Genomic DNA, 19,293 nt, shown 5'->3' with positions numbered 1-19,293 from the left:
CTTACCACTTGGCTGCCATCGTCAACAGTGCCGAGGCAAGGCAAAGCAAGGCATTCCCCTGCTGATTCCCCATCCAGAGGTGTGATTGGCCGAGGGCAGGGAAACCGTTGTCCCTGGCTTTGGTTGGGCAGTGTGCTGGACCAGAGAAGCCATCGTCGCAGGTAGCTGCCCCCCGCCCCTGCCTTTCACTGCCGTCATAGCCCCACGAAGCCAAGGCAAGATAGCCCCATCCTCCCCCGGCCGCCCTTACCGCTCTGCTGCCGTCACCTATGAGGCCGAGACAAGGCAAAGCAAGGCACACACACCCCACCGCTGGCCACCTCTCTTCCTCCTCCTCCCCTGTGTGGCCGGCTGCTGAAACTTAGTGCTATTGGCTCGTGCTCGCTCATTGTCCGCTCTGACTCACACTAACTCTCTCGCTGTCTGCAGCAAATGCTGCTTCCACCGAAAGTTGCTCCCTTTATAGCCTTTTGCCTATTCCCAGACTGCGCATGTGCGGAGAGCTGCACATACGCAACTCTGCAGAAAGCTCCGCATGTGTGTAGAGGAGGAGGGAGCAGCTCGGCCCAGCTATGGCTTGCGTGCCACCAGAGACGGCTCCACATGCCGCCTGTGGCACGCGTGCCATAGGTTCACCACCACGGATATAGGAGATGATCTAACAGAGCACACAAAATCCTCCTCCTGAATATTTTGCTTGTTTATTAGCAAAGAAAAGCAAATTTCTTGATTTCATTTGGAGAACCTGAAGTAATGTGCACAATAATCCATTAAGTGTGATTTCTTCCCCCTGCTCCTCTTCCTTGTCCCTTTGCCTCAGTGATAAAGCAGTAGGAATGTAGCACTGATTTATTGGTATTTGCAGCAATAAATATTGTGTGTTTGTGTGCAAAGTCTTTAGCTTAATTTTGTGACATCTCAACCATCCCTTAGCTTATTACAGCCGAGCAAGAATTTTAATTAACCTGGCTAACATTCTTTCTCAGCCTTCCCTGGAAAAATAAACAAACAAATAATCACCACTAACTCTCCCTAGAATATATCTTGGTTCAGCAGCTATCTATCCTTTTTCTTCCTCAAACTTTCTTTTTAAATTCTGGTGAACTTTTTCCTTTTTTCTACCCAAACCAATAGCATCCCTTGTCCTGAAAGAGTTATTTTGTAGAAAAGTGTGTTACCAGTTCTCTCCGAAACATGTGTTATCATTGAAATAAAACAACTTGCCTGTCTGGGAATTATGGTGACAGGATAATAGACAGCAATGCATTGTTACATACCACCACAATCTTTAGCAAAGAAAATTTAAGAATATTGCTTAGAATTGTTCTTTTTTTTTATAAAGAAATTTTATTGGTTTTTTCATTTTTACATGAAAGTGCTTAAGAAACAATGTGGTGATTGGGCTCTCAATTATCCAAGAACAAAATCTTACATATATCATACAGATTAATTCCTTAAAAGTTCCCTCTCTATTTCCCACATATTATTTTACCAATTAAAATTATTATATTTATAAAAACTCAATCAATCCAATCAGTCATCAATCACATTTCAATTATAAGAATCCAAGTCCTGTTTTTAAGCTTTACTATTTTAGAAATTACCATATTCCAATTAAGCTTATATAGACATATTAACACTTCGGGCATCTCTCATTTCACTTTTCCCTATCATGATGATTCTATCTAAAATAAATATATTATCCCCAAAAGCAACATCCTTACATTTTTTTTAAATATAGCCTATTGCTTAAACTAATACATCATTTATTAATACTATTATTTCTCTTATCACAAATACCTCCTATTCTCCGTCTATTACAAAATAGTTATCTTGGTTAAAATAAAGATATCAGTCCAAAGAACTACATTTCTGTCTATTTTAAATATATATTTTATCAATCAATTAAGTAAAATTTATCCCTCCAACTACTTATCATCTCTAATACCAAGTATTATTACAAAAAAATATCCTTTTACAGAATCACCTATTTCATTTGTTATTAAAACAATCCAAATGTCAACAATCTTTTTAACCCATTCAGTGGAATTTTAAACCACATTTTTAAACCTAACTCTAGCTTTCTTTCTATGCCAATCCGGTTTCCAAGATAAAGCCTCAGCATCATCAAACCTCAACATTTGAGTAAAGCTATTTCTCAATACATCAAAATAATCAAAGTTCTCTTTCTTCCAATATCGTTTGAATAGTATAGTCAATTTTATTCCTTATTAAAGTTGCTAGTTGATTGTCCACATTGTCCCAATTTTCAATAACTTGTACCTGAATGTCAAGCTCTGTTATTTTTGGGAGATCAAATAATTCAGTTAATGGTATTCTTTGATCATCAATGTTCTCCATAGGTCGTAAGTAGGATTGTGTAGAATTAATTTGCTCAGTAGTTTCTACTGTAAGTTCATAATTGAATTGTAAGTACAGTTCCTCTGTCTCGTTCAGTTGTATATCTTGCTGAGTGGGAACCTCTCTAGGGTTGCTCTGTTCTTCCTCTGTTATTCTTTGGTCTGTAGTTTGAACTGATGGTTGAAAGTCAATGGTTCTCTAGTGTCATCTTTGATTTTTCTCAAAGATTTTATATAAGCTTTCATATAGTTTGTAGTTTCCAAAATCTTTTCCAATATAAGTTTATAGTCGAGCTGTGGATAAGCTTCTTCTATTTCAATGGTGAATAGACTTTGATCAAGAATAGTCTTTAATCTTTTAGTGGAGGCTATATAAAGGTCAACAAATATCCACCTCCAAAGATCAAATTCATCTTCAAATTGGAAAAAAAATACAGTTGTAATGGCACTTTTTATCACAAGATGTCCTCAGTGGACTGTAAACTTTTTCTTCCAAATAGATAAAAATTTATCTCTTTCGGGAAACATAAAAAGCAAAAGCAGATATCTCCAGTATAATAGATAAAGTAAAAATATATATATATAGCGTTTCTTTTTTATTTTATTTTTTCAGGGCCCCTAGATATCCAAAAAAAAAAAAAAATTAAATAATCAATAAAACTTTAACTATTTTAGTTCTTTTAAAACTTTCTTTCCCAAATAGACAGAAGCTGTTCTCTTAAGACAGGGAAGTGATCAAAAACTTTTTACAAGCAAATAGGATAGAGAGAGGGAGGAAAGGTCTCACCCGGATTCACCATGGTGGTTCTTTAAGCTTAGATGATTTTCTGACTTCGGCTGGCACAGCAAAGTGATCGGCCATTTTACTGGCCGATCTTCTCCGTCGGCCCTACGGAGTTAGCTCGGACTGTAGGGGGAGCCGCCACTCCACCACAGCCGAGCAAAAGCCTCCTCGATGGTAGTTGCCCCTCTAGGGCGATTTAAGACCTGCATACAGGTCTACCGGCAGAGGGAAAACAGCCGACAAAGAGAGAGATCTCTTTGTATGGCTGAATGTGCTGTGATCCGGAAGCGGAAGTCAGAATTGTTCTTAACTGATAAAACATTTCATAATGTAGGCATTTTACAAATTATAAATAGGATAGTTCTGAAAGTCATAATTGGTCTTTATTTTGAAGAGTAGAATTTCCAGGTTAAGCTGAATATAGTCTCTGCTTTACAATCTAACTCTAATATGCAATTTATGATGATATATTGCTAGATTTTGAAGCTCACTTACTTTCAATTTCACCCACAGAAGGTAGCTAGAATAAAGAAGTTTATTAATTATTTGCATTGCACGCTATCTTGCTTCAAAAGAGTTTTGACATGAGTTTATATACTACTCTGCTCCCAAGATTCTCTGATTTTACAATAAAATTGAAAGTGCAATAGATATAAATTAGATATTAATCCAAGAAAAACAGGACCCCCAAATGGCTTATAATTATCGCAACAGTATTAAAAGTCAATTGCTGAGCAATGACTACAACAAAACCATTATCTGACCTCTGTGGGAAAAAAGTCAGGATTTAAGTATTGGAGAAAAGTATTCCAGATGAAGGGGGCTACCTCAAAGAATTGCCTTATTGTTTATGTCCCTTTGATTTCCTTTAAGGATAAGAGTGATTAGCAAATCTTATGCTTGCACTGAAATGATACATTTATTCTTAAGGGTAAATTGTACAAGGATTCATAGGTCAAAATCAGAAGACTTGCCTCATTCCTTTGCCTGCCTGGAACCAGTCTGTCAAATGAGGACAATGATATGCCATTATTAAGACAATTGAAATTTTTCCTATAATCAAAGAAATATACATTAACTTATTTTTGTATACTTTGTGTTTCCCAGTTATCCATTCTACATCAGCAGTAATGTCTTGTATCCCTCGGTCTTTTTAAAGCTGGCGTGACCATCTGACATCTTTAGTTTGCATTGGATGGTGCCAACCATTATTGGCATGTAAAATATAGCTATTGTATGTTAACATATTCTGTTAACTCTTCTTTCTTTGATATTGAAATTTACATCTTTCAATCTAATGGCTATAGTGTGGTTATCCAGATTTGGTGAAATAGCTTGGTTAAAATATTTATTGATTCTTCTGTTGCCTCCATATTTCTATAGATATTCTATCAAGTTCTGTAGTCTTTTGACTTGGTAATGACTGAGTGCTGATATAACCCCATCTTCTTTCCTAAATGAAACTGGTTCACAATTTCAACTCACAACTTTTGGTTGAGGAGCAGCTAGCAGCAGTGTCCAAGAAGGCATTTCACAACTTCTGTCATGGTTTCAAGAGATGAAACTTTTCAAAGAACTTCGAGGCATTGTTTACCTTAAAGAATCTTTATTTTGAGTAGCATAGCATCGGCACTGGTATAATCGAAGCCAAAAACTAAATTCCCCTCCCCTGAGCACATAGTATCAAAGTACAATATCTCCTCCAATTAACAGTCATAAATCACATTCTCCAATTAGTTTGAAATGCAGCAACTCACAACTTTCGCTTGGGGAGCAGAGTTTGGTCACTTGAGTAACTCTGGGTAAACATCAAGATAATCACGATAACACTATTACTTATCTTCCAAGGAGAATTCAGGGTGCTGATTATCACCCTTAGAGCTCCTTAGAGAATGTTTATCACTTTCTCCCAGTACACCTTCTCCCCTTTGGTAAGATCCAAAACAGTAGACTTTCTCATATTCTCTTAACAAAAGATTGCTATCTATAGCAGTGGTTCTCAACCTTTTTAATGCCGCAACCCCCAACCGGTCGTAAGTTGAGGATTACTCAACCAGTCGTAAGTCGAGACTACTCAACTGGTGGAGCACCGTTTGCAGACAGGGACTTTTGGCGGGCTCAGCAGGGCAGAGACAGCCTGGATAATTCCTATTGGCTTTTGAAAGCCAATAGAATTAGACTCTATTCAAGAGAGTCTATTCTATTGGCTTTCAAAAGCCAATAGAATAAAAGGGAGTAGCACAGCTAAGGAAAAGGGGGAAAAATGGCGGACTGCGTTGTTTGGCGACCCCCATGAAATGGTCATTCGACCCCAAATGGGGTCCCGACCCACAGGCTGAGAACCACTGATCTATAGGGAACACAAAAACATGCCTTTTTATTTGCTGTCTTGTTGCTATAAAAGTATATTGAAATGTCTCTCTGCCTCCTGATTTGCAAAAAAATCTCTAAAGACAATTGTTTTCTCAAATGTTAGAGCAAAATTGTTATGTCTCTTTGTCTGCATAGTAAGGAGGAGGGAGAAGGGTTTTGAATGTTTAATTTTGGTTAATTTTTATTGTGCTGGACCAGTAATGTAATCACCTGGACAGAGCATGTATTAGTATGAGAACTGTATGTTAGAATGTTTGGCATTTAAAGGGTTAAGCGCTGTCTCCTTAAGAGATGGCTTATGGGTAATGTAGTTTTAGCTGTTCAGTGAATCCTATGTTAACAAGTCAGTGGGAGAGGCTACTAAGTTCATCACAGGATATCCTGGCTATGTGCCAATTTGGAAGGAAAGTCTTTGTCTGAAATGAGCATGGGAATGCATGAGGAGAGATACCATCTTAATTCACGCTAGAGTTGATATGGAGGAATTATTGTTTCTACCTACGTAATGGACAAATATACAGCATCTGGATGCCTCTTCAGAATTGTAAGTTCTGTTAAGAATTCCCGGATTAAATATTTATTTAAAACCATTTCGTTGAGTTAATTGCATGGATTTGAGTTACAAAGCATTTTAATTCAGGTTCCAGAACATTTATTTACAATTTTATTGTGATTTATTGCTTTGGGATTTGATTGATTAAATTGTTAAATGATGTATTTTTTTAAATTAAAATTATGGATTTGAATAACTATTGCCATCAGTTGCGTAGAAGAGCCTAGAAATAAATATAATGATTAAAAATTGGTTTTCGGAGGGAACAGAGACCCCCCCCCCGTCTTGGGGTAGGGCTTTTATATCTTTGATTCCAAAAGAGGATCAAGATCTTACTTTACCAAAAAATTATAGACCTATATCTCTTTTGAATGTAGACTATAAAATTTTTTCAAAAATTTTAGCTAATAGACTTATGATTGTATTGAATCAAGTAATACACATGGATCAAACAGGTTTCATAACTGGAAGATATATGAAGAATAATGTTAGACAAATTATCAATTTAATAGAATATTTGGATAAGAACAATCAGATCTCTGCAGGATTGATTTTTCTAGATGCTGAGAAAGCTTTTGATCAGGTAAATTGGCAATTTATGCTAAGATTGGTTGAGGAAATGAATTTTGGAGATAAAATTTTACAGGCTCTTCGAGCAATTTATCAAAGACAAACAGCACAACTTATAGTTAATGGAGGTTTATCTGAGGTATTTCAAATTGAAAAGGGGACTAGACAGGGTTGTCCATTGTCGCCTTTGTTGTTTGTTTCAACTTTGGAAATCTTGTTGATTAAAATTCATGAATCATCTAAAATAAAAGGAATAGAGATTAATAAGAATAATTATAAATTAAGGGCTTTTGCAGATGATTTGGTTGTTACTTTGTCTCAACCAACTTATTCAGTTATGGAGTTGTTACAATTGATAAATCAATTTGGACAAGTCTCTGGTTTTAAAGTTAATAATAATAAGACTAAAATATTGCCAAAAAATATGACTAATTTGGATAAAGAGACTTTAGTTAGATTGACAGGCTTTGAAGTTGTTAATAAGGTAAAATACTTGGGGGTATTTTTATCTGCTTCCAATGCAAAACTGTATAAAAATAATTATGAAAGGTTGTGGCTTAAAGTACAAAAGGATTTAAACAATTGGGAAAAGTTGCAATTATCTTTGTTGGGGAGAATAGCAGCGGTCAAAATTAATGTTTTGCCAAAGTTTCTTTTTTTATTTCAAATGATACCCATTCTGAAGAAAGAGGCAAGTTTAGATGAATGGCAGAAAGGTATTAATAAATTTATTTGGGCAGGGAAAAAATCAAGAGTAAAATTCAAAATTATACAAGATGTACGAGAGAGAGGTGGACTCAAGGTACCGAATTTGAAATTGTATTATGATTCCGTGGTTTTAATATTGATTAGTGATTGGATTACTTTAACAAATGTAGATATACTCCTTTTGGAGGGGTGGGATTTATTATATGGATGGCATGCCTATTTAATTTATAATAAGAAGGTGGATAGGGCTTTTAAGTCTCATATTTTAAGAATTTCTTTACTTCGAGTTTGGAAGAAATATTATAGAATAGAGTCAAGAATTCCATTATGGGCCATCCCACGGCATGCAATAGAAGGAATAAGGAAAGGAGTGAAGATGGATAGTATTTCTTATAAACAATTACTTAATTGGGATGGGAAGAATTGGCAACTAAAACATATAGATGAATTAGCACAAGAAAATATTATTTATTCGTGGTTTCAGTATAGACAATTATTGGAAAGGTGGAAGATAGATTATAAAGTGGGTTTGATTAGAGAGGATGAAAATTTGCTGAAACAAATTAAAGATCAAAGCCGATCTCACATAAAAAGAATTCATGGTGTATTAGTGGAATTGGATTCAGAAACAGAATTAGTTAAAGATTGCATGGTTAAATGGGCTCAAAATTTTGATGAGCCGGTTTTACTAGAAACATGGGAGATAATTTGGGTGAGGAATGTTAAATTTACGCAAGCTCAAAATTTACGGGAAAATTTTTATAAAATGTTTTATAGATGGCACCTTGATCCACAAAAGATGTCTCGTATGTATTCAAATTTGCAACCTAAATGTTGGAGATGTGGTTGTCTGGATGCAACGTATTATCATATTTGGTGGTCATGTAAAAGTATAAAAGCTTTTTGGATAAAGATATGGTGGAATATTCAAAAAATTTTTAAGAGAAGGATAAAATTCACTCCACAATTGTTTTTGTTAGGTATTATTGTTGATTGTGATGATAAAGAAATTATTTTAATGTTAAATTTAATTACAGCGGCAAGGTTGTTGATAGGACAATATTGGAAGAAGGAATTTTTGCCTACTTTGGAGGAATGGTTTTTTAAAGTTTCTTACTTATCTGAAATGGCAAAAGTTTCGGCTTATTTGAAAGATCAATTGCAAGAGAAATATCTCTTGGTGTGGAAAAGATGGATAAACTTTATACAGTATAAGTATGATATTAAAAGATATTATTTAGCCTTTGAATAATTTATGTTTAAAGTTTAAGATAATAAGTATTTTTATTATATATATATATTGGACTTAAAGTACTTAAAAATTTGTTTTTTTTAATGTAATTTTTGTTTGAGGTTTATTTAAGTTTAAATGTTTTGTATTTTTATTTCTAGTTAACCCTGTATTCAGCTCTGGGAAGATGGGGGGAGGGTTTCTGGGAGGGTAGGGAGGTAGTGGGAGAGGGATTTTATTGTAAAATTGCAAAAATTTTCAATAAAAAAAAATAAAAATAAAAAAATAAAAATTGGTTTTCGGAAAAAAAAATGGAAGCAAACTTGATATGTAATTTTGAAATAAATATAAGTTTTCAATATGAACAATGGTCTTTAAAATGAGTGTCTTAACCATTCAACAATCTTAAACTTGTCCAAAGTTAAATTTTAGCTTTCAAGTTTATAAATTTATTTCACTACCATATATTTTGATCCTCCATAGAAATTTTAATTTGCTGCTTCCATCAGTATAAGGATGGGATGGAAGTCCCCCTCCTTCACTTTCGGAGGTATTTTGCTTCTTGGGGATCTTTTTCAGGAAATTAAGTGTAGGATAGAAAAGGGAAAATCAGATTCCTCACCCAGTTTCAAGCACGCTGTTTACTGTAGTGCTGATTAGTTCTTTTGGACTCTGATTGCAAGTAGCTTGAGCTGATCGATGAAATACAGCCTTTCTTCTGTCGGATTAGAAGGCTTTCCCCAAGATGAATGGAATGACTGCCATCATTCCAGAGTCGCCGGGGCACCCTTCTTTTTTCACCACCTCTCCAGGTCGGCTTGGACCCATTAGGGCAGGGCTTTTCAACCGGTGGTACGTGTACCACTGGTGGTACACGACCACCTGGCTGGTGGTACGCAGCGTCACCTTCCTCCCCCACGGTGTTGCCTTCCTCCTCCGACTCCGCTCCATCCCAGCTCATTTGTTTGTGGAAAACATGCTGCTTGGCAGCAGCCTGCACGAACCCTACCGAATGTGCCCTGCAGGAGGGTGCGTGAAGAGCGCAGGCGTAGAGCAAGGCCCCACCCTCCCCAGGACTCACTGTGCAGCAACCGGATTGACTTCTCGTGCACGCAGGTCAGCGGGATCCGTATTGCCCTTCCCCTCCCTCTTCTTACTTCACAACAAGCGCTAGCCTGATAGGACACAGAGGCGTCCACTGCCTTGGCAGGAAGGGGTTTGAGACTGCTTGCGTCGCGGACCTGAGTGCCAACATCACAACCGCCCCTCTTTCTTTTCCCCCTTCTCTCTCTCTCTGTTGCGGCCTCACACTCTTCCATCTTCTTTTCCTTCCCCCCGCAAGCTTGCGATACCCCTCAGGGCCCTTGCGTTGCCTCCCGGAGGACTCATCCCATGGCAGCAGGTGGGAATCGAGGCCCATGTTTGTTTTGCTGATGTGCACCAGGCAAAGCCAACTGAACGCGGGTGTGGAAGGAGAAATGCGTCCACCTGACTCCCTCCCCCCAGTTTTGCAGCATTTAACCCTTCCCCATTTCCGTGACGGCCTGCCTGCCCACCAGTTTTCCCTTCCGTTGCCTGTATCACAGGCTTAAAGTCTGAAACAGCCAGACTCTTCGCTGACTGATCGCCTTTCTCCTCCCCCTCATCTTTTTGGGAGATGCACCTTTGCAGCAGGCTTCCCCTTCCATTAGTTATCGGAGGTTTGAAAGGCAAGCTGCTCCCAGAGTGTAAAAGTAGAGGGTCCAAACAGCGAGAGTGATGCAACTCTCCGACTCTCTGCTTCAGGCTGAAACAATCTCAAGGTGGGGACCAGAGATTACTTCACCTGAAGGAAGGGTGACTTGGTGGTGATGCGGGTTTGTCTCCCTTTGGAGGAGGGAGAAAAGCATCGCTCCCTTCCTTTGGGCAGGTGCAAATGTAACTTAAGAATGGTAGCAATGAAGCCAGAAATGGGCATCTCTCGACAGCGCTGGGGAGAACTGTGGGAAGAACGATGTACACGGAGAGGATCGGGGAACCTGGCTTGAACGCTGGGCCCCGGTACTGGAAAAATGACTGGGAGAAGTAGCTGGTTCATAATGTACGTGCCTGAAAACAGGAAGTGAACCAACAACATCCCTGCCCTGCCTGTGCGTTCTCCTCTGCCTCTGCGCTCACACAGGCAGGGCCGTGATGTCAGGCAGAGCCATGATGTGTTGCTGCCTGCCAAAACCAGGCTGAGGTCTGGGCGGTGCAGCAGAGGACAATGGAAGAAAGGGACATTGGGAGCTGCTGCGCTGCAGCCTTCCAGTCCGTGAGCGTCCCTGCACCATTCGGCTGTGGTCCAGGCCTCGCATTCATCAGCTGTTTGGCGGCTGGGAGACAGAGCCTTTAAGCTTCAGGCTGCGCCATTGTCCCTTGGCTCCCTGCCGTGGTCTTGCGCCCATCAGCAGTTTGGCGGCTAAGAGTAGGAGCCGCTCAGCTGTTGGTGTGGATGCCCACATGGCCTCGCCATCTGTTCTGCAGCCAGAAGTCGGACGCCCACAGAGCTGACACCCACGCTGCCAGGTAGAACGATGCGGGCCGCTGGTCTCCTTTGCCGCCCCGCACGTCATCCTTGACCCTTCCCCCGCCCGTTCATGTCGAGCCTGCAGGGGCTTGACAGGAAGAGAGGGAGGGAAGGAGGAAGGGACTCCTCCTCTCCTACAGTTCAAAGCATGATTAGCTTCCCAAGGGTGCCACAATCCTCACGAAAGCGGGGGGAGAAGCAAAGGGGCTGAGAAAGTTCACGGCAGTCTTGAAGGAGCACCTGTCAGCGTCAGAGACAAGAACCCCCCCCCCACAAAACCAGGGGAAGTGGTGGAGAAAAGGAGCCCCCTTTGGGAAGAAACCGCCATCATCTTCTCCTCAGCTTTGCGCTCTTCTGTTTCTCAGCAGCCGGGTTGCCAAGCCTCTACTGGCTGGAACTCCACGATTGTTTTGTTTTTTACTTCTCACCTTCATGTTTTTCTGCCGTACCTCCTTGGTGCTCCCACTCCCGGGAACGGGGCGGGTGGAAGAAAGTTTGGCTAGGCTAGGCAATGAAAATCCACGGAGCTGTGAGCTAAGATCACAGGCAGGCCAGGGCAGGGGATGAAGAAGAGGAAGGGGATTGGGAGAGAGGAAACACCAAGCTTGTCCTCGTCTTTCCCAAGGACCTCCTGCGCCACCTCACAGGAACACCTGGTTTCAGATTTACGCCGTTTTTCTCGTGCAGAGGAGAGAGGAAAAACAATTACGGAACACTCGGGAATCCCTTGCAAGGCACCATGTACCTTGGTGCTTATTTCCTAACACCTTCCCCCATGTTTTTTGCTCCACCCTGAATTCGCATCCCTTCCACTCTCCTTATGCAGCCATCTATGTCTTAATACAGCCCTAAGACTGTCTCACTTTCAACGCCCCCTAAAATTCTTCCTTCAGAAGAATGAAGGGGCGCGAATCAGAGTGTGCTCAGAAACGCCGATTCCGTGCTCCTGCCCAGCTCACTTGCTTGCTTTCCACTTGCTTTCTATCAACAGCTTTTGACGCCTTTCCTTGTCTTCTAAATTTTGTTTCTGCAAGCGAGATAAGCAGGAGCACGAGATTGGCGTTTCTGAGCATATGCCGATTTGCGCCCCTGCCCTCTCGCTCACGCAAGCAAGTGAGCTGGGCAAGAGCCCAGGATCGGCATGTGCAGCTACAGCTGAGCTGTACTTCTACAGAGCAGCCCAGACGTGCAGCTCCTGCCCAGCTCACTTGCTCGCGCTTTGCTGGAAAACTTGCCGCTTGCTAATTTAGCAGAAGTGTGAATCAACTGTAGCCCGGCGCTGATCCTGGCGCTTCTTCTAAATTAGCAAGCAGCATGTTTTCTGGCGAAGCACGAGCAAGTGAGCTGGGCAGAGCTCTCCTCTGCCTCTGCCTCTGCCTCTGCGTGTGCACAGGCAGGTTTGGCATGTCACCATGGCCACCGGCAGCACAGCCACCAGCCACGCGGGCAGCCTGTCCCCCTCCGCTTGTCCCTTCCTGGGCACGGAGGGGGGAGGAAGTAAGGGACAAAGAGGGAGAGAAGTAAGGGACAATGAGAGAGGGAAAGAAGAAAGGAGGGAAGGAACAATGGAAGTTAGGGAGGGAAGGAAGGAAGGTACAAAGGGAAGGAAGGAAGGAAGGAAGGAAGGAAGGAAGGAAGGAAGGAAGGAAGGGACAATGAGGGAGGGAGGTAAGGGACAAAGAGAGGGAAGAAAGGAAGGAGGGAAGGAGAAAGAGACAAAGAGGGAGGGAAGGAAGAAAGGAAGGAAAGAATGGACAATGGGAGGGAGAGAGGGAGGAAAGGAAGGCTCCCATGCCTGTTCCACCCCCTCCACCAGAGACCCACGGATCCCCCCCGCAGGCACTCTGCAACCTGAGTGATGAGCTGGCCACGCCCCCTTGGCCAATGACTTTATTTGTCAAAAAGTTGCAGAAGGTGATCATATGACCCTGGGGATGCTGCAACAGTCATAAGTGTGAAAAATGGTTATAAGTCACTTTTTTCAGTGTTGTTATAACTTCAAACAGTCACTAAGCGAATTATTGTAAGTCGAGGACTACCTGTACTTTATCATTTTTCTCCTTTTTTGGGGGGGGTCATCAAATTTTTGACACCTTACTGGGCGACTGGTGGTACTCAGATATTGCCTTATCCTAAAAGTGGTACAATGGGTGAAAAGGTTGAAAAGCCCTGCATTAGGGTCTCCAGGCAGGATGAAAGTTAGCCATAGGGATGCGGCAGTCTGCAAGCTTGCGACCAGTCACTACCGCGCAGGACCGGAAATCCTCAAAAATTTCTGTATTTTTATAGGTACTGTTTGAAATAGGAAAAGTAATTTTGGTAAAATATTCATTTTCACAGTAGCTATTCTTCCTAACATTGATAATTGTAAGTTTTTCCATTTTTCCAAGTCCAGTTTTATTTGCTTTAGTAATTTAGTATAAGTTGTCTTCTTTTATTGTTGCACATCTTGCTGTTAGATATATTCCCAAGTATTTAACTTTCTTCATTATCTGGAGACCTATTTTTTCTGACAGTTGATTTTTTTTTGCTTATCTATGAGATTCTTCACTATAACTTTTTTTCTCGTGTTTATCTTCAATCCTGCTACTTCTCCAAATTTTTCTATCCTTTGTAATAGTTTGGACTTTTCTCCAATGGTTCCTCTAATATAAATACCAAATCAAACAGTTTCTGTAGTGCTGATTCACCCAAACACAGATTTGTCTATCAGTAAGATCAAATTGGCAAAATATATATTACTTTGATTACTGTAGTAACTCAAACAGACAAATGTTTCTTGTTAAAGCTACCTATAAGGGAAGACATATCCCTGAATCTTTAAAATGGGACCTTGGAACTATTATTTATTTCATTAGATTTCAAAATGATCAATTCCATGACGATTTTGCATAGCTTACAATGTAAAACAATTTATAAAATGTAAAATATAAAATTTAAAGAAAAAACTGAAACACATCCTGAAGAAATACACTACTTCATGCTGCAGAAATATTGGAAGGCTACAAATAAACATTTCAAATAAATTTGAAAATTGTATAATCATATAATTTATAATTTTATAAATTGTGTCTGTTTATATATATATATGTGTGTGTGTGTGTGTGTGTGTGTGTGTGTGTGTGTGTGTTCTGAGGTTTTCGCGGGTGTTTGTATGTAGGTCTTTGGTTGTTCGGGTTTTCTCCCGCGTAAAATTGGAAGTGTCTTGGCGACGTTTCGACGAAGTCCCATTCGTCATCTTCAGGCTGGTGCTTTCAGCTTTGTGCTTCGAGGAGCAATGTGTGGTCTTAGCTGTTTCTTCCTTTTAACTGCCAGTGGGGGTATGAACTGATTGGGTGGGAGCTTGGCTGTGTTCTGATTGGGTGGAGGTGTGTTCTGATTGGTTAGGGGTGTGGCTGTGCTCTGATTGGCTGTTGGCTGTGCTCTGATTGGCTGGGGGGTTGGCTGTGCTCTGATTGGCTGGGGGAGTGTTCTGTTTGGTTGTGCTCAGGTTAGTCTGAGTTGCAGGGGGGTTTAAGATTTTGGGCTGCCTTGCTATTTTTTGGCTTCGCGTTCGTGGTCGTGCCTCATCTTCATGGAGGGTGTCAGTTTGCTTCATGTATGGATTGGAGGGGTTTAAAGTGGCTAATGATGCAGCTGTGGTCTGGCTTCTGGTTTGTGGTCGTGCCTCATCATCGGTGTGGCTTTGGGTTTGTTTTTTGCGTGGATGTGTGGTGGTGACATCCTGTGTGGTTTTTGTGAGTGTGGGTCTGGTATCATTTTTTGTGTTAGGGAGTCGTTTGTCAATAAGGGCGGGTTTCCAAATGGCTGGTAGGCGGGAGGTATCATCTCGCTTGTTCATTCTGTGTGGGCGTTTTTCTATCTCGATGGCTTCTCTGATTATTCTGTTATTAAAATGTTCACTTTTGGCAATGGTTCTGGTATTTTTAAAGTCAATTTCATGTCCTGTGGCTTTAAGGTGTTGGACCAGGGAAGATGTTGGTTCCTCTTTTTTGACTGAGTTCTTATGTTCTTCAATGCGTGCACTTATTCTTCTGTTGGTTTGTCCGATGTATGTGGTGGGACAAGCAGTGCATGGGATTTCATATACTCCTTGATTTTCTAAGTCAATTTTATCTTTGGGGTTTCTAAGGATGGTGGATATTTTTCTGTTTGTGCAGAATGCTGTTTTGATGTTGTGTTTATGGAGGATCTTACTGATTCTGTCTGTGGTGCCTTTTATGTATGGGAGGAGGGCTTTGCCGTTTTCTTGTTCTTTGTCTTGGATTTTAGTGGGGGTTTCTTTTTGGATTAGGTTTGTAATCTTATTTCTATGGAATCCATTGGATGTTAGTACATTGGTGAGAGTGTGTAGTTCGGGTTTTAGGTGTTGTTCGTCAGCTAAGCGTTTTGTTCTGGAGATGAGTGTCTTGGCTACAGAGTTGATCTGTGCTGGGTGGTGGTGTGAGAGAGCGTGCAGATAGCGGTTTGTGTGTGTTTTCTTCTGGTAGATGGTGTGTCCTAAGGAGCCATTGGATTTCTTGTAGACTAAGACATCCAGGAAGGGAAGTTGGTTGTTAGCTTCTGTTTCCATGGTGAACTGTATTTTGGGGTGTAGGTTGTTGAGGTGTGTGAGGAAGTATATAATGGACAAAAATACAAACAAACAGAAGGAGCACCCATGGGATCACCCCTCTCACCTGTCATTGCAAACCTCTACATGGAACACTTTGAAACCCAAGCTCTAGAAAAATTGGATCACAAACCCAAACTCTGGCTCAGATACGTAGACGACACCTTCATAATCTGGCCACATGGGAAAGAAAAACTGGACAACTTCCTCACACACCTCAACAGAACCGGGTCAATAAAGTGCTCAATGCCCTGAAACGAGGCAAAAGACTAGATGATGAAACCATTGCAAGGATACGCCCTAGCGACACAGCGGCCGCTAGATTTTATGGCTTACCCAAGGTCCACAAGGAAGGGGTTCCCCTCCGCCCTATTGTAGCATTTAGGGGTACCCCCACATCAGAATTGGCCAAATGGCTAAGCCACCGCATTGGCCACCTGGTCGCAGACAACCAGACCACGGTAAGATCTGCGGAGGAATTCCTGAGTAGGATAAGAACTTTGAGGATAGAGGATGACAAGGTGATGGTGTCGTTTGACGTCATCTCCCTCTTCACCTTTATCCCACAGGACCTGGCCATTGCGACGATCAAAGATCTTTTGAGCCGCAGAGGACCAGGACATTACCAGGATTCACTCCGCTCTGATGACCTTGTGGACCTTCTAGTCCTTTGCCTCAAAACGTATTTTACGTTTCAGGGCACAATGTATGAGCAAATAAAGGGCACCCCCATGGGGTCACCTATTTCAAGTGTTATTGCTGAGGCTGTATTGCAGCAGTTGGAACACGTAGCGATGACCCAATACTGCCCAAAGTTCTGGGCCCGCTACGTTGACGACACGTTCGTCATAATTAAGAGGAGTCAAAAAGCTGACTTTGTGGACTCACTTAATTCGGTGTGCGTGGATCTGCAATTTACGGAGGAGGAGGAGTATCAGGGTAGGCTGGCATTTCTTGATGTCTTAGTCCAACGCCAGCCAGATGGGACCTTAACCACCCGGGTCTATCGCAAACCCACGCACACCGATAGAATTTTGCACTACAACAGCAATCACCCGGTGGCCCACAAAGTCAGCTGCATTAGAACCCTCTTTAAGAGGGTGGACTCCCACTGCAGTACAGCCGAAGCTAGGATGGAGGAAAGAAAACATCTCCTCCGTCTCTGTAGGTACAATGGGTACACCATGAAATTCATCAGACGCCACAGTACTCTGTCCAAACCATCCCAAAATCCATCAAGTGGGATGGCACCATCACAGACGACTCGTACTACCCTCCCTTACATTAGCAACGTCTCGGAAGCCACCACCAGACTATTGGCACCCTATAGTGTAAGGGTTGTACATAGACCTGACCGGACGTTGCGTTCCTGCATTATGAGACCAAAGGACCCACTCCCCATAGTTGAGAGATCTGGAGTCGTTTACAGGATTAACTGTAATGACTGTCCAGGCAATTATGTGGGAGAAACTTCCAAAAGGGTCGGAACAAGAATGCAGGAACACAAGCTGGCAATAAGAAGAGGTGAGCAGTACTCCCAAATACTGACTCACATGGAGGAGTTTGGTCATAAATTTAATTTTGACGATGTAAGGTGGTTGCCAGTGACACCTCCAAGAGTGGTAAGTTACTCAAAGAAGCCTGGTTCTCAGACAGCATGTCAATCAATCGACATGTGGACCTACGCCCGGCATATCAGACCATGAAGGCATGGGAAATGCGTAGATGACCTGGGAAAAAACATCTGAGTAACAAAAACTCTGGGTGTCCATTAGATGAAACTGGCAACAAAGAAGAGAGACATCTACAATCTAGACCCCCTTTAGTTAACGATTCGTGTGTACATCCGCCGTCAATTAAGAAATTTGTTGATATTAGTAGCCCATCCTCGGATGCCCCAGACACCTCCTTGCATTGTACCCAATACTCAAGAATAAGAACAACAAGTGTCCCAATCAACACAAAACAAACTCACTACCCCAGTGACTATATCGGCTCCATTGTCCCCAATGGTGCCCCCGCTACAACGCATCTGGTCGCTGGCGCCTTGGAAATGGATAGGAATTCAAAAAAGGCAACACCTACCATGAGCGATGGCAGAATAACACCTTTTCTAGGCGGCCACACTGATCAGAGCCACCGAGACAGAGACATGCCTTCAATGGATGTACAGAAGATCAATACTTACAGCCGCCCCATTATGGGGGTGGTCACGAGCTCCCGGAGAGCGGCGTTACAGAAGACTGAAAGAGAGGCAACCGGATTGAGAGTCGCACCAGGTGGCATGAAGGAGGAGCATGGAGGATGCGATATGCTGGGAACAGTGGGGGGAAATAAAATTGTGGATGAGATTGGTGGCAAGGATTGTGGGGGGATTGAAGGAGTGACAGGATTGAAGAATGCAAATGAGTGCGATGCGTGCCGGAGGAGTGGAGGAGAGAAACGTCCCAAGGAACACAGAAAGAAGAATCAATTCAATAGTGCAGAGGACCCTTTAATTTTGAGAAACACACGTTGCCTATATGACTCAGGAACTAAAGGGAGGGAGGAAGTGGGTGGTTGTGTGGATGTAAGTAAGGGCTATGAGAAAGAATCACTGAAGGCTGTAAGTGAAGCAAGGATTAGTCGGCCTGGACCTGTTACAAGGTCCATGCGTAGAGTTTAGGTGTGGCTATGCTTATAAGCAGGTTTCCTCACTGACTGGCTTGTATCCTGACGATGATGGCAGATATTAGCCATCGAAAGCTTGATTTTATTTATTAAAACCTTGGTGTTTTACTTCCTGGTGATCGCTTTCCTTTTTTACTGAATATATATATATATATATATATATGCAATTTTATTTTGCTTGTCAGTGATCTGTAATTGTTTTCCTCTCTCCTTCAGTGGAATTTTTATACTGTGATTTGGCTTCTATGAAGTCCATATATCAATTTGTTAAAGAGTTTAAGGCAAAGAATTGTCCACTTCATGTCCTGATCAATAATGGTGAGTTTTTATTTCATTATTTATTTATTTATTTTGGTATGATATTCATCTATTCAAATACATGATGTTTCTTGAATAAAAATTGTTTATAGCCCTAGCAGCTTATTATGTCACTAGTAACAACCTTTTTATGCTAAAACTCTTATGCAATTAAATACTTTCCCCGCACTATTTTTTGTCATTTCTTAGACTGTTCTCAGTTTTAAATAAACATGTAGGAATAATTGTATCAGTTATGTTTAGCTTATTTCAGATAATTAATATCCTGCATGTTTTTCTTAAAATTCACAATTGTATAATATTTTTAAAAAATGATACTGTTTTTGCAAATCTTCATTTTTTTGTTTGCTTGTTTAGTTTTTGAGGTATTTAAATACTGGTAGCTGTAATGTATGCTAATGTGAAACTTTAAATTTATGTCAAAATGGAACATGAAATTATCTTAGCATTGTGGGAAGAAAGGTTTTTAGTAGATGATTGAAAAAATCCACCTTTTCTTCCTTTAGTTAGAAAGTATCTAATAAATGAACTGCTGATTATGAAAGCTTCTGCTTTTTACTAAAATG

General features: G+C 41.2%; 1 protein-coding gene across 4 annotated transcripts in view; it reads left to right on the top strand.

Annotated features, from left to right (window-relative positions):
* ZBED1 (zinc finger BED-type containing 1) overlaps positions 1 to 19,293 on the top strand; it is a 304,298-nt gene that overhangs the window by 106,414 nt on the left and 178,591 nt on the right. For 3 of the 4 annotated variants that reach the window (XM_039357786.1, XM_039357784.1, XM_039357787.1), the window contains one exon: positions 18,626 to 18,727. The exons of the other annotated variant lie outside the window; for it this stretch is intronic. In XM_039357786.1, coding sequence (XP_039213720.1) covers positions 18,626 to 18,727 — 102 coding nt within the window. The remainder of the gene's footprint in view (positions 1 to 18,625; positions 18,728 to 19,293) is intronic. 4 annotated transcript variants of the gene reach the window in all.

This window comes from Crotalus tigris, unplaced genomic scaffold (assembly GCF_016545835.1).
Source record: "Crotalus tigris isolate CLP2741 ecotype Arizona unplaced genomic scaffold, ASM1654583v1 scf7180000018945.517086, whole genome shotgun sequence".
Classification (NCBI taxonomy): Eukaryota; Metazoa; Chordata; class Lepidosauria; order Squamata; family Viperidae; genus Crotalus; species Crotalus tigris.
The sequence above is the reverse complement of the archived record's forward strand: the minus strand, read 5'-3'. Positions and strand labels throughout refer to the sequence as shown.